Genomic DNA, 16541 nt, shown 5'->3' with positions numbered 1-16541 from the left:
CCGGCGTTCCGAGCTAAGTGTACGTACTGCGGCCTAATGGGCCATTACGAGAGAGTATGCCAAAGGAAATCACCAAGGCAGCAAGTGAAATACATAGCCCAGGAGACAGGCAAGGACGAGGAGGCCGAAAGCCAGGAGGAAGACGAAGAGATCCTGATGATAGAGGATCAGATATTGGGGATAGACGGTGCGGTCGACAAGAAACCAAGATGCGACATGAATATTGGGGGAGTAGGAGTCACAATGGTCGCAGACTCAGGTTCTCCCTACACGATCATAAGAACGAAGATATGGGAGGAAGACTTCGCACCGGTAACAGCACACCAATTGTGTCCCACGGACATCCATCCCGTGACATTTACAGGGGAACCCATACCGATGGTAGGGTATTGCCCCCTCACCTTCGAGTTCAAGGGTAGAACGTGCGAAGGGAAACTGTACGTGGCAGAAAAAGGACCGTCAGTGTTAGGATGGAGAGACCAAGGAAAACTAGGAATAAAGTTGAACCCGGGAGGACTCATACAAGTGCTCATGATGGAAGAGGACCCTGGAGTGGGAGCACGGCAGTGGAAAGAGGAGTTCCCTGAAGTTTTCAGAGACAATATAGGGAAGTTAACAAAATTTACGCACAAAATAAACCTGAAGGAGGGAGCCCGGCCAATGTCCCACAAAGTGCGGAACATCCCGTTCCGCACCAGGGAGGCGGTACAAGAGGAACTACAGAGGCTAGAGGACAACGGGATCATCGAGGCCATCGACAATGCGGAATGGCTGGCCCCCTTGGTTGTTGCGCAGAAGCCGAACGGGAAGGTGAGGCTATGCGTGGACCTCAGAGAACTCAACAAGAACATTGTGGTGGACAAGTTCCCTCTTCCCCGCATCAACGAGATGCTAGCCAAGACCAAGGGCGCCAAGTGGTTCTCCACAGTAGACTTGACGTCCGCATATCACCAGATTGCACTCCACAAATCGTGCAACCACCTCACATCGTTCATAACATCGTTTGGGTGCTACAAATTCCTACGGATGCCGTTCGGGCTTGCCTCTGCTGCAGCAGTTTTTCAAAAATTGATGTACCGGCTATTCAACAAGATGGAGGGAATCCAATTCTTCCAGGACGACATCTTGGTGATGCGAACCTCCAGGGAAGATCATGACCGGAAGCTAGCAGACGTACTGGCAGTACTCAAGCAGAATGGGCTTACAGCCCAGTGGGACAAGTGCAAGTTCGGAATGGAAACTGTCACGTACCTGGGGCATGAAATCAGCCAGGAAGGCATAAAACCCAAATCATCCAACGTGGCAGCCATCAGGGATGCACCCACACCCTCAAGCAAGGAGGAGGTCCGGACGTTCTTAGGGATGGCTGAATTCTACAGCAAGTTCGTAGCCCACTTTGCCTCAAAGACACACCACCTGAGGTCGATCCTGAAGGACAAAACGGCGTTTGTATGGAAGGAGGAACAACAGCTGGAATTCGAGAGGATGAAAAGAGAAATATGCGATGCAGCACCCATTCAAGGGTTCGACCCAACAGCACCCACGGTACTGACCACGGATGCGAGCGACCGAGGCCTAGGGGCGGTGCTAACTCAAAGGTCCACCCAAGGAATGACATCCACAATCAGTTTTGCGTCCCGCACGCTGGCGGACAATGAACGCAAGTTCAGTGTAATTGAAAAGGAAATGCTGGCCGTGGTGTGGGCAGTGGAAAGGTTCCGACAGTTCTTGTGGGGTGGAAGATTCCTTTTGCGAACAGACCACAAACCACTGGTAAAGGTTCTCACGTCCAACGGCCATGAGCACGCGACACCAAGAATCGCCAAGATGACGCTACGACTCCTCGACTACGTGTACGACGTGGAGTACATACCTGGGACCAGGAACAGAGTAGCGGACTATCTAAGCAGAGCAGCAGCAAAGGAATCTGCGGAAGCGCAAGACGCAGAGAATTGGGCAGAGTACGCGGTGGCATTCATGGGCGATCACGAGAAAGCCATCAGCAGGCAGGAGTGGGAAGAAGAGTACGAGTCAGATGAGAAGGTGAAGGCAGGTGGTGGCCGGAGAAGAGGTTACTCGGAGAAGAACTCAAACAGTACTGGGAAGTCCGAGAAGAACTGTCGTTGGGGGACGACCCCTGTTTTCTGTTCCGGGGTAACAAAGTAGTGCCTCCGCTGGCGTTGAGACCTAGAGTGGTGGCCATCGCCCATGAAGGGCATTTGGGAATTTTGAAGACGAAGACTATTGGTGGCCAGGATTGGACCTCGCGGTGGAACGACATGTCAGAGCGTGTGAACAGTGCAGCAATTCAGACAAGACACAAAGGGTGTTGCGTCCACCGCTGGGACGCTTTGAATGTCCGGAAAATCCGTGGGAGGAAATCTCAGTAGACGTCCTAGGCCCCATACAAGACGCCAGTGGTATCCAGAAGTACCTCACCGTGGTCGTCGACAGGTACTCAAAGTGGCCGGAAGTCCACGTGGACGGGAACGCGGAGACAGACACCATCTTAGGATTCCTCACGGACATATTCATCAGAGAAGGCATCCCCAAAGGGATCCTGAGCGACAATGGCCCACAGTTCACGTCGACCAAATGGGAGGCCTTCATAGACAGAAATGGAATAACGGTCAGGCGCACGCTGGTCTACCACCCCGCGGGAAATGGAGCGGTAGAGAGATTCAATAGAGTGATAATGGGGTCGGTGCAAGCGGCCATTAGTCAGGGCACAAGCTGGGAGAAGGAACTTAAGCGACTACTATGGGCGTACAGGATAACTCCCGCTTCCACAGGCTACAGCCCGTTCCGAATTCTGAGAGGGAGAGAACCTTTCACCAGAGACAACGTAGCCTGGAAGAAGCTCACAGTGCAGAGTCATTGGTCACCGGCAGTGGTGCGCAAGAACTTGGAAAGAGCGCAAGCTGTGTACACAAACTACTACGACTCAAGGCATAACACCAAGGAAGTAGCACTAGAGAGAGGGGAGTGGGTGAGGGTGAAGTTACCGACGCCCGGGAGGAAGGGGGACAGCAAATTCACGTCCCCATTCCAAGTAGTGGAACCCTACTCCACATCAGCCTTACTGAGCGACGGAAAGATATGGGCCCAAGATCGTATGGCAAGGTGCACCAGGGCCAACGAGACAGAGCTGAGAACGGAACTGAACAGCACGGAAAAGGCCAGGTCCCCGCCGGCGGCAGAAGGCGAAAGGAGAAGACCAGAAGGAGGAGTAGGGAGTTCCCCTCAGGGGACCTGGAGCCCGAGAGAGGGTACAGTCAGGACACAAGGACTAAGTGACCAAGAGACAGTGGAAGAGACGGAGTTGGGTGGTCCTGAACTCCGAGAAGCGAGTGGTGCGGCGTTCCCGTGTGGGGTGGACACCACCCCGACCGCAAGCGCAGAAGGCAGGAGAACACGCTGCGGGAGGAGAATAATGCTGCCACGAAGATTCGAAGAGTTCAGCCTGGACCACAAGTAAGACTGTTCTAGTGTGAAGGAAGGACTTGATATGTTGTGTTTATAAAGGAGGGAGATGTGGTGTTGCGGTCTAGTCTGCGGCGCGCACTACGTGCGACGTCAGCGGACTTCCGGCGGTGGCCATTTTAGAATCGGCACTAGCGCGCCGATTCAAACGCGAACGGAGCTCCGAACCGGCGCTCCTGCTGAGAAGTTAAATTGTGGTAATAAACCTTGTTCCACCTTAAACTCGGGCAGTGTCATCTGTGGGGCACAACAACTTAAGGGAAAGGCCCAACATTACACTCTGTTAGTGTGGCTCGGCTCTTTGGTGGGCCCTGAGCCGGCGTATGTTATCGGCCCTTGCAGACTATTGCGGCTCCCAGGCGCTGAGTGAGCACCAGCGAGGCTACCTCCCTTCAGCTCTGTCTAACAAGGGTTGGGAGCAGCGAATTTCCGTAATGGGCGAGGCAGGGACCCCGGTCTCTGCCGTCAGCTCTTCAGCCTTATGGCGAGGGCATTGGAGACTACCTGCACAGCCCTCCATTCCTGTCCACGTGGCTCCGCTGTGATGCAGCTGGAGCCCTGTGATTGATTGAAAGGTAGGGGGGAGGGAGAGGAGTGGGGTGGAGGAGCTCATAAAAAGGCGTGCGCTGATAGAAACACCTCATACAGCAGCACAACCCCTCCTCTGTGACCGAGGGGGAGTGAAAGCAGAGACGGTGGGGTGGAGGAGTTTAGGAATCACGCAATAAAAACAAAAGTAAGTTGCACTGTTGTTGCGATCCCATTGGGATAATTGTTACCAGATGCACGTCCCCGCAAACTGAAGGAAAAGATAAACACGGACCATCACACACAACACAGTGTGATGGGCAAACAACATAGTCACTAAGTGAAATCGCCACAAGTACACAAGGGAGGGACAGTTGCTAAACAACACCACTAAAACGCCTGCATTTCTGAATGGTAAAAGCAATAGCCAATAGAAACCGCTTTAAGTTTTAAATCACATAGAATACAATACAACAGGTCTTGCAGATAGCGCAAGCGCTGTCGAGGCTCGAACTAAAAAGGCACATCTGCCAGGTTTGTAGTGGGGGTCCAATAAAGTGAAGGGTCTTCGGAGTTCTCTGACAGTGTAAAACGTATTGTTAATCACAGTTAGAGGGCTGAAGTGATGGGAAGTTGAGGCAACAGAACAAACATTATGAGACAACTCCATGAGGTGAAAGTATGTTGCTTGAGAGCTAACACATTGCATTACTATTACCCTTTAGACATACAGTCTCATTGATTGCACATGTTATATTCTCTAAGAGCAGAGCAAACAACAGCAAATATTATTGTACTAGCTCAAACTGACCATAGTGTTAACACTACATCAAACTTAAAAAAGTCTGGATTTGGGAAAACCAGACCAACTATTTATAACCCAAGATATTTTTTAAATACTGAAAAATTCACTATCACAATATTGAACAAGGTAATTTATCTTGTTATGCATGGGTGATAAAAAAAAATTGCAAAGCACAATAAGCATTTTTTCTTTCAATTTCACAGGGATTGGTTACAGTGGCTAACCTTGGTAGAGCTATATGCCTAAAAGACAGTGAAGCTGAACAAAGTGTTTACAGAATGATGCCAGCTGATTCAAAACCATGGTATGTTGTACTATTGAAATGTAGCTTCAGAAGTATAATGTGTATTTGTTCAGAAGTTCCAAGGAAATTATAGCTATAGTCCATATGAAATGAAAAGTACATGCCTTCATCAAGCTTTTACATGATAGTCTGTTTTTTATCCAGGTTGCCATCCAATAGTTTTCTCCATCAGTATTCCTGTATGTGAAGATGAAACCCAAGCCACAAAATTAGTATGAATTGGGGTTTTAAATCACCACTGCATCGCTCTATGCACAGGAGATATAAATCCAACATACTTTGGGACCTTGAGCAGTGTGTGTGTGTGTGAGTGGATAATTGCATGTTTGTCTATCTGGCCATCTGGTTGTCTTCATCATTCCTTGCAGACAGGAAGACCTGGATATGCACGGTACAGGCGTACCTTCTCAGGGACTCCAGAGATGTTTGGTAGGCTGGAAGAATGTGGATCAGTTTCCCCGTAGGCGCCATCTCACTTGCCACCATTCCTAAAGGCACACCCCTACTTTGATTTGTGTTGCTCGTTAGCTAGCAGTTTCTCAGTTGAGGATGCCTGGTTGTATCTGAAGTCAATAGATGGTTTAACCAGTTCACACTAATGCCTCCCTGCTGCTAGACAGAGAAGCCAGGGAAATAAACATTGCCTGATATGGAATGTTATAAATAGAACCAAAGCTTGAGCTTTTTTGGCCTGTCTTTCAACCTGTCCCCGCAAAGCAGGATAAATGTAGGCCAAATTGAGTAAGGTGTTGTAGTTTATCGGCACATCACAAGGCGAGTGTGCACCAGCTGAGAAATATATGTACTACACCAGTGAAGAGAGGAGTAGATCCCTGACGAGAATTACAAAGGGCAATGCACAGCTGACGGAAACCTATGTGGTGTTGGTCTTGAGTAAAACACTTTTTAAAACTCAAGGACCTTGCAGGTTGGCCATTTCTGATCCAAGACTAACTGTGTGAATAGAAGATCGAGGACCTGCAGACAGCAATTCAGGACATCAATTATGACGAGCCTACATCACAATACACCTACTGTGTACCATTCTGGACTATATGGCAACCTTCGGCTGCCCCTTCACAGCTTTGGAGGATAAGATGAATTTTCCTCTTCATGCTAAATTTAAGATAGTGTCTTATGAGCTACAACAATTCACTTTGATTATGAACAATTTGAATTGGATCTATGCCATAACATAGAATGCCATGACAAAACATTACCATTGCAGGAAATCCCTTGTAACAAACTCACAACATTGTTTATTCTGTTTTCCGCCCGCCACAAAAATGTGAGTTAACGGTTTAGAAACTATTTTACAATGACTGTGGTAGGGGATATTGAAGCCAACATATCGAGAGGTCACAATATCGTGCCCAGAATATTTAGAGATAAAATATCAAAGAGGTGAGTGCACAGAAGGGGGTATGGATTTCTATTTTTAACTCCACATCTATGTACCTTGAAGATATATACACATATCACGAAGTTATGTACATGTGGAGGTAGGTATAGAAACACTATCAACACTTACCTGTCCCTTGATATTCTGGTCATGATATTGTGATCCACTGATATTCTAGCTTCAGTATTTCCAGACCAAATCTTTTGCAACCATTGCCTCACCCAAATTCACAGGGACTCCAACCCTTTACCTTTCCATAATAGTAACCCCAATCTTAAATATGTAGTTTATCTTGCATCTTAACCCTAAACCTCGCTCTAACATTTACCCTAGCGTAATGCTAAGGTTTGTTCTAATCATCTCCATAGCCCCCATCTTCCCTCATTATCTTACTTCATATATAACATTGATCCTAATTCTAAACATAAGTGTAACCCTTAACCCAAGCTTAAACCTCACTCCACCCTCAAATGAAGCTAACCTTTACTCTACCCCTATCTCTAACTCATAACTCAAAACATCAATCTAACTATACTTAGTTTTAATCTTGTGATAATCATACTACCATAATGGATACCAGAACAATCGATTAATGCCGATAAGGTCCATGTCACTGACACTTCTCAAAAGTGCAAAATAAGAACATATGCTGATCAGCGTCAACACCCCCAGGAAATAGTCTTTAATAACGGGGACTGGGTACTGGTCAAACATAAATGAAAGCAGGAAACAGACACACCATTTACTGTTTGTCCATTGAGGGTTTTTACTTTCAAAGGGCACATAGTGACAGCGCATCATCCCCGAAAGTCCATCACACAGACCTTGTCATACTTTAAACACCTACCCCCAAGGTTCATCGGCTCCTGTGATCACGAGCACGGTGACCACGGCTGAATGTCCAGATCAAACATCTGAGCCTATGTCATCTATGCCTAATCAATTTGCATATCAACTTCCTCATACTACCCGATCTCGCAAACCCTTCCTAGTGCCTCGGTGACTCATTGAGGAAGTATGATGCCACTGTTGTGTGTACTTTTTATTTAACAGAGGGGGAGATGTAGTGTCTTTGATATTATGCCTGCTAGGACCCTCACGGTTCAAGGTGGAACCTAAACAGGATTTACGTAGTCCGTTGGGAGGTGTTAAGGTGTGGTTATAAAAGTTATGATGCAATGCGTGCAGAGTGTGATGGTATGTTGAAGAATAAAGACGTCTGTTGCCGAGCTGCGTGTTTGGCATGTTCATTTGCCTGCTCCTATGCTGGGGAGGACGCTACAGTTTCTACCTACTAAGAGTTGGGAGCTCCCAGCACCACCACAGCAAAATCGTTCTGGCCGGCCAGGAAACAGCGTTTACATTGCATGCTTTAGATCGCATGCCATTACAACAATGTTGTTACAACGGCTGCATTGTTACAACGCAAACCATTACATCGCAACTCGTTACAACGACTTGTGGTAGAGGGCAGAAGGTTTTGGATTTGCAATCCAACACCTTCCCTACTGTTGCACAAACTGGAGTAGGAATTGTAAATTATACCATTCAAGTCCAGTGCGCCCCCTACAATAAGTCGTTGTAACAACTTGCGATGTACTGGTTTGTGTTGTAACAACGTGGTCATTGTAACAACCGCGTTGTAATGGCATGCGATCTAATGCATGCGTTGTAACGCCATATATTCGCCCTGCCAGGCCATTTCAGAATCCAGAGCCATCTTAAAGAATTGAGAACACATAGAATGTGAACTCCTTCTTCCTGGCCCGCTGTAATGGAATGTTGTAGGTGCATGAGAAATAAAAGGAATTAGGATCAACTAAAATTGACCAATCACAGTGCAACCCAATTCAATTCAATTCAAGTATCTTTATTCGGATACTTTAGAAAGATAACCATAAAAGCACAATACAATTCATAATAAAAAATAATTTCAGTGCCACGTGAATATATAGTTACAGTTCACATAATAATCGATTTCCGAAAGTTAAAAAAAATGTTTTTAAAAGCAGTAACGGATGCAGTAACAAATTCATTTTCTAAAAATTGCACACCTATAAATGCAGGTCGGCACTGTTTAAGTCCAAAGTTCTTTAAAACAGGGATAATCCATCTCCTTCTTGGTATAACATAATATTTACAAAATAACATAATATGGATGGTTGATTGAGCGGAAGTGTCGTCACATGGGCATTTACACAGAACTCTCGACCAATCATTTACTTCGGGGAAACTTAGGGATCTATATAAAATGTTCATTCTAAAACGTACTAGCAGGAAACGGTCGTAGTCATTATCTACTAAAGATATATATGGCTGAACGGTTGGAGTCAATAAAGTTAGATTGTGAGTTTGAACCGTAGATTTACTCATTTCAATAGTGGCTCTAATTTCACCCAAAAAACGCATACAAGTTGCTTTGAGGGCTTTTCTTGGTACACTACGCATTGATGTGGGCTCAGTAAAATATTTCGGGTATCCTAATTTTAAAAGAAACATTTTCACATATTTCAGCCATCTTATTTGTTTGACACCATCAGTCCCTAGTGCATCTATCAAAATATAGAGGTTAAAGCCGGTTTCTTCTGACGTCCAGATTCTGTGCCAAAGGAGGACAGGTTGAATCTTAATAGTGTCCTCCAAAAATGGCATACCCAATTCCTGATGACATATGTAATTTGAGGTACTTTCTGTTAAAGCCAGGAGAAAGTTGAGGAATCTATTTTCTGCGATCTGCAGTATTTTAACATCAGCATAGCCCCATATACCTGCTCCATAGATGGCTACTGCCACACATTTAGCCCTATAGATATATAGGAGTTCTGCCGGTGGGCGTCTTCCTAGTTTACGGCTAAAATTAGCTAATGCCATTAGAGACTTAATAAACAACAGGCGTCTAGTTTTAACTGCCTCCAACCATAATCCTGTCCTATCGAATAGTATTCCCAGATATGAAAATGTTTTTATGCACTCTATTGGCCTAGAGTCTAAGTAGAGAGATTTTATCCTTTTATTTGATCCACATCCACTATTCATTGTAAACGTTTTGGAGCAGTTGATCGTGAGCCCCAAATTCAAACATAAAATTAGAGAAGGAGTTAGCAATCCTATGGAGACCAAGCGATGTACGAGCCATTAAAACCGCGTCATCTGCATAGAGGAGTGCAGGGATAGGACGCTGCGCTGCCTTTGGTAAGTCCCTGCACTCCTTAATTAAAATAGATTCTAAGTTATTTATATAAAGAGTGAAGAGAAATGGGGCAAGGACACAACCTTGTCTCACACCTCTCCTCACCCTAAAGTGACTAGTGCATTCTCCCACCAGCCCGTAACGGACCTTAGCCTTTGCCCCTGAGTAGAGCTGTCTTAAAAATGCAATTATTAAAACATCCACTCACAAACCTTCTAAAATTGACCACAGCTTATCGGGAATAATGCAGACAAAAGCTGCTGTTAAGTCAACGAAAATCATAAAAAGTTTTCCTTTTTTCGCCCTGGTATATTTATCCAATAAAATGTGTAAGGGCCCTGTTCGACTGTACCAAGTCCCTTACGGAACCCGTACTGGAGGTCACTTATAACATCCTCTTCCTCTGCCCATGCCCGCATTCTATCTAAAAGAACCCGCCCGATGATCTTAACTGTTGAATCCAGCAATGAGATCGGGCGGTAACAAGCAGGATTCGCCCTGTCTCCCTTTTTAAATATAGGCACGATAACAGATTCGTACCAAGTTGGTAAGAAACCACATGTGCTACATGCGTTAAATACTGTGTTAAAAGTGGTCCCCATAAAACAACATTTGATTTAAAAAGATCGACAGGAATACCATCGGGCCCAGGGGCCTTGCCACCCAAACTTGAATTAAAGTTCTTGTGGATTAACATCCATGTTATATATAATTCCCTGGGCGTCTTATACCGAGTTGTTATATAGTTTTGAGTAATGTTGTATCCACTCTATTTCGCTAATGGCAATCTCGATGGTTGCTATATCATTGTCTGCTTGGAAGGGGGCATTCATAGCTTTTCAGAAGGCAGAAGAATCACGGATTTCAGAAGCGTCGTGCAATGCACGCCAAGCTTCTTCTTTTAAGGCAATCTTTCTTGCTTTGAGTGCAAGGTTATAATTTCTTCTAGCCTCTCTGATGTGTTCCTTATTTTTCACTATAGCGTGAGTAGAGAGTTTAAGTTGAGTATATGCCTTTGTACAAGCAGTGTCAAACCATCCTTGTTTAATAGTGGATTTCCTCATTGCTTCTACAAAGAGTGACTTTTTTATATAATTAGAAATGGCCAGGAAGTTTTCCACAATTTCTTGTTTGGATGAGCTTTCATCCAGACACAAAAGAAATATATTTTTACAATTCAGCACAATTTTTCTAATAAATTCCTCTGTGTCCACGTTAGCCCATCTAAGTGCGTATCCATTTTGCCTACTCAAGTCAACATTGTCTACAGTATCGGCAACGTTAATTCTAGCATTAAAACCCTGTCTATACAACATCACATCTACACTTAGAGGAAAATGATCACTAAGGGCCATCTCGTGAGTCTTAAAATGTTTAACATGCGAAGAATATCTACTTGAGGATATTATAATATCTATTGTAGAAAATGTGCCTCGGCCATTAAACGTAGGGCTAAAAGGAACCATAGGCAAACACAGCTGATTAACAATTCCTAAATCAAACATAATTTCATTAAGAAAATCACCATACGGTGTATGGGGAAAATGGGCAAAACTGGCATTTTTCTCAAAGGTCAAACCACAAACCTCTTTGTCAGAATATTTACATATGGAGGAATTAAAATCCCCACCCCAAACCACGAGAACCTCCTTCTTTAAGCGTGTATGTCAATTATGTAGATGGTGGCTTAAAGATTTCAAAATTTCGGTAATCATCTCATGGGTTGCATTATTATAGAAATTCAATATAGCCAGGCAAAAAGTACCATCTATGTGCAGGCTAAATATTTGATATTGAGGTTCAGTGATGATTGCTTCAATTTTCCCAATATTCAAATAGTTTGAGATGTATGTACACAACCCCCCTTTAGCTATGCCGTGCAAAGATATAATAGCTGGGGTGTGGAAGGTTTTATATCCGCTTATGTGAATAGGATCTATCACCCACGTTTCTTGTAAACTAATGATATTAAAGTTTCTCACAAACTCAATCCAGTGCAACCCATTTGGCCACACAGTAAAGCTCAGAGTCGATTGATAGCATTAGTTTTGGATTCATTACAAATTCAAAGCCAAGCTGATAGAAATCAGTTGCAGAAACATCGCATAAAAATGCAGAATCACTAACTTATATCAGAAACAACATACAAAATGTATCCTCAATAACAAAAAGCAAATGAGAAATTCTGTAGCTGCTATACAAAGTATGAGAAACAAAGTCTGATGAGTAGATTGAAAGTTTTGATCCTCTTACCTATAATGATACAGGTTGTCTAAGAGGGTCTACTAAACCCTACTCTAAATTAGAAATCAGGGAAACCCTATTAAGCCCGGGAAGCATAGAGAGGCATAAGCCTAGTAGAACCTCTGTAGATGATCTCTAAAGGAAAATAATATTGTATAGCATAAAGCCACACAACAGGGATGTCGCGAAGAGGTATTTACCTCTCAGAGTCTTAAGGGAATCTGAACAAAGCTAAAGTGTAATCCTCAATTAAACCTACAACAGAACCTTTGAGAATCATATGCCACATGTCTCATTAATTTCTGTCTTCAAACAACAAAACTTGGCAACTGCACTCGAAATGTCTTCCCTTTTGTCCACACAGTAAAATGTCCTTGGAATCCTCCCATCTGCCTATTCTGCTCTGACAATAATCATCCCTTTGTTCATTAAATCTTCTTATCGTTATCAAAAGATACTCCTTTTGAGCCTCAGTATCTCTTTGCACACAGTGTGCTTTCCTTAACCATGAAATCATGCAACTGCACCTGCAGAGAAGAGAAAAACATTGCATCCAAACAAACTTTGGGGCATATTCTCAAGCATCTATCGCCGAGTTATCTGCGCTTTAGCGCAGCCAAATTGGTGATAAATTTACTGCCCCAGTCACAAGCTGGTGCAAACAGCCGATATCACCAGTTTTCTGGCGAGAGCATCCTCAAAAAACATCACCACAGATGACCCCAGCAACTATAGCTAATGAGATGCAGAGAAGGCGTTCCCGAGGAAAAATCAGTGACAACACCACACCTGAACATTCTCAACGACCAGCCTGATCTGTGATAAGATCACAAAACAGGCTATAAGGCGCATTAGCAGCAGGAAATCAACACCTGCTCTGACCTGGTGCAAAGTGGGACGACAACCGGCACGAGACAAGGGAGCCCAGACCACAGACACATCTGAAGAATAACAGATGCCATGGAGCCACTGATCATGCAGCACTGAGCCCCAACAGGACCACAACACCCACCGCCACACCAACCGCCACCACACCCAGGGTCGCCAGTCCCCCCTACCCCCCGACCACGACAGAGGCAGCGCAGACTAACATAACGGACCTCCATAAAACACACCAACCCCACAGACCCAACACCAGAGAATGTCATTGCCCACTCCAGGCTGAAAAGGACAACCATCCAACGCATCCTGACCACCATTGCCCACAGGCTGACGGTACCAACACAGCGGACAACCAACATCCCCCAGCAGACAAAGCTGCTGGCTGTGCTGCACATGTTGGCCTCTGGTACCTTCCAACCAACAATTGCCAGAGTCGGAGGAGTCTCACAGCCAGCACAATCTAAGTTCATCACAACTGTCTTGGATGCCATCATCAGCTTGGTTCCCCAGTACCCATACTCCCCCACACTGCGCATGAACAGCTGGAGACCAAGCAAGGCGTCTACACCATAGCTGGCTTCACGCATGTGTTAGGGGCAATTGACTGCACACATGTCCTACTTGTGCCCCCTGGTGACACTGCACGCAATCACCTCAACAGAAAGCACACGCATTCCATCAATGTGCAGACAACAGTGGACCACCTGGGAATCGCCACCAACGTCGTCGCCAACTACACAGGCAGTGTGCATCATTCCCACCCCTACCCACAGTCCATCATCAACCAGCGCTAACAAAATGGCACCCATTTAAATACACTGCTTGTTGGCAAGTACCAAATAAACACACCACACCCCCATCTCCACAATCATGCAAATCACAACTCTGTGAATGCACACGTCACAGACTCACATTCAACATGCCAAACAACATGCCCACCCACCAGACACGACAGCATAACTCACTGCGGCAACCTGGGCTAACCATGTACATGAGCAATTAACGGCATGGCACCTCAGCCACACAATAGCAGAATGTGGGGAGAGGTGGGAACCAGGCATGTACGACGGAGGCAAGTGACCAATGAATGAGGAGGTACACAATGCCAAGTGTGGGGAAGATGTGCTGGACAGACTGCAGTGTGCAGACCACACACATATCCATGTCCACATACACCGCTGGTGTATGGAGTGTAGTGGACAGTGGATGCAACCATGTCATCCCAGCCAGTGGGGAAGATCCCGTAAATGTAGCTTGTGACGTCCCCCCCATAATCGTGTGTGGAGTGGGCTGTCCTGGCGTACTGCAGGCACGCATAGGGGTGTGAATAAAAAGCACGTAGCTCTGGGTGTGGTCCTCTTCCGGAATGCCCAACGTCTCTGCCAGGGCGGTGCCTCCAAGACCGCCACGAGGCCGATGCCTTCGCCGTGAGCGGTGTTGCCTGCGAAAATGTGCGCTTGCTGCACCCCGGGCCGCTGGTCCACGACCCGTCATGCCCGCCACCACGCTACCAGGCCTCACTGCTCACCTGCCGACACCGGCGTGTGTCATGGAGGACCCACCACGTGCCGGCGCAAGCCCGAGGCCCGCTAGCTGAGCAGCCTCCTCGGACCATCGCGGCTTCCGCGACACAGGCCCGCAGTACTCCTTTCTCGTTTACATACTCCACTGGCCTACACAGCTGCCAGGACGGTCACACATTTGGAATTGAGTCTTGATAACGTAATAGCAGAGTACACACTTTGTGGCTGCGTTTATGTTACTATACTCCTTTCGATCTGGTGCCACCAACTCTGTGCATAGCATCCTGCACGACACTTGTTTGTGCTCCCTTTCTGACAACTGCCTTCGGCCTACACTACTGTTGAGTAGGTCACACAGTTGGAACTGAGTCTTGATTTATTTATGGCAGACTTTATCTCATTGTAGTGGCCTCATCACAGAAGGCATCCCCTTTCAGCTCCGGTGCCACTGAGTCTGTTCCCCGACATCCATGGACACTCTCAGGTTGAACATTGGTGGTGACTGAGTCTATGGACTGTGGGTTGTCTTCATAATCATGCCAGTGATACTGACTTTGTGGCAAAAACGAGGTTGTAGCATTCCACTCCCCCATTCTCTGCATCATGCCCTGGAGGACACCTTCCACTGTCCCCTGCAAACCTCCGCCACATTCATCTTGGACATCGACGAGGACCCGCTCAGCTTGCGTGGCCCTATCTCACTGCACCGCAAGTCACCGTCCCGTGGAGGTGTTACTGTGCCGGACGCAGTGCATCCGGGGCCACTGACTCTGTGCAGCTCAAGTCAGGGACCCTGTCCGGTGAGATATTGGATGGCCTCTGAGACGATGGCCTTGGGGTCCTCAACTCCATGTGTATGTGGCCCTGCGCTGTCCGCTGCCTCCGAACTCGAATGCGGTCCACCAGGGCTCACACATCAAGTTCTGACCGGCCCGGACGTCGCATCACTGCAGGAGGCACACGCCACCACCGCCAGGACATCCTCCAAATCGCCAACTGCCAGAGTCGAAACAGCCGTACTGGCAGACTGATGGAGTTGCTCATACGTGTCGTGGGTGCCATCATCAGCTTGAAACCCTGCTCAGCTCTTCAGGTGCCACTAACTTAGTGCACCACAACTCATGGACCATTCTGGTTGCATATTGGGTGAACACTGTACTTTCTCCGGCTACCACCATGATGCTTCACAGTTGTTTATGTTTTGGTGGTGTTTTCTGTTTCCGTTTTAATGGTGTTCACTGTTCAAGTTGTTGCCAGCACCAACCACTCCGTGCAGGCTGGCTTACACTCACCCCACACCCATCCAGCACAGGCGTCACTTTACATGTGACCCTGCCAATAAAGGTACCGGGCACATGTGCCCGTAGCCATTTCCACAATCTATCTGCGTGTGTCAGTGTGGTCATGACGTATGCATGAGGGGCCAGGGACCTCCAACATCACATTGTGCTGTGTACAGCGGACGCAGCCATGTCACTGCTGGCAGCGGGTAAGACCTTGGACATGTAGCTTTGTTGTCAACCACTAAGTTGCATAAGGAGAGTGGACTGGGCAGTCGTACGGTGGTCCAGCGTGGGGGTGTGAATGATGATTCCGTGGCTCTTGGCATGGTTCATTGCAGGAAATGTGCAAATGCATGTGTATCTGTCGCGGTGTGGGTCTCCTTTGTGGGGTGTAGGTGGTCCTTGATGGGACTTGAACATCCACGTATGTGATCTAGTTCGGCTTCCATGAGCTCTGACCCCACCCACACCTGTTTGGCCGCCTCCTTTTGGCATTCTGACACCTGGCATTGAAATGCGATGTGTGCCTAGGTGGACTGTTTGGAGGCAGCCTTGGTGGCGGGTGCTTCTTGCTGTGTGGTCTGTGCAGCGGCTGGGGTCTCCTCTGTGTGGCTTGGCTGCCCTGCTCCTGGGGGTGGGTTGCCTGGGATGTCCATGGGCTGTTGTAGGGCGTCGGTGCCGAAGGTGTGGTGGTCCTCTCCAGAGTCACTGATGTGTGGTCTGGTCTGCTCAGCTGGAGGTGTTCTTTGTCCATCTGCAATGTGAAGGGAAGATGCATGTTGACATTGTGTTGGAATGTATGTTGGCACATTGTTCTAGTTTACATGCAGACTGTATGACTATGTACATTGTGACTGTTTGGGAGGTGCTGTATATTTGTTGCGTGACAGTGGACAT

At 46.7% G+C, this 16541-nt stretch overlaps 1 protein-coding gene across 6 annotated transcripts in view; it reads left to right on the top strand.

Annotated features, from left to right (window-relative positions):
- Nucleotides 1–16541, top strand: part of LOC146867157 (uncharacterized) — a 1274092-nt gene that overhangs the window by 1125297 nt on the left and 132254 nt on the right. For all 6 annotated transcript variants that reach the window (XM_085603699.1, XM_085603695.1, XM_085603693.1 and 3 more), the window contains one exon: nt 5020–5120. In XM_085603699.1, coding sequence (XP_085459825.1) covers nt 5020–5120 — 101 coding nt within the window. The remainder of the gene's footprint in view (nt 1–5019; nt 5121–16541) is intronic.

The sequence above is a fragment of the Triturus cristatus genome, chromosome 1_2 (assembly GCF_964204655.1).
Source record: "Triturus cristatus chromosome 1_2, aTriCri1.1, whole genome shotgun sequence".
NCBI classification, from domain to species: Eukaryota; Metazoa; Chordata; class Amphibia; order Caudata; family Salamandridae; genus Triturus; species Triturus cristatus.
The sequence above is the reverse complement of the archived record's forward strand: the minus strand, read 5'-3'. Positions and strand labels throughout refer to the sequence as shown.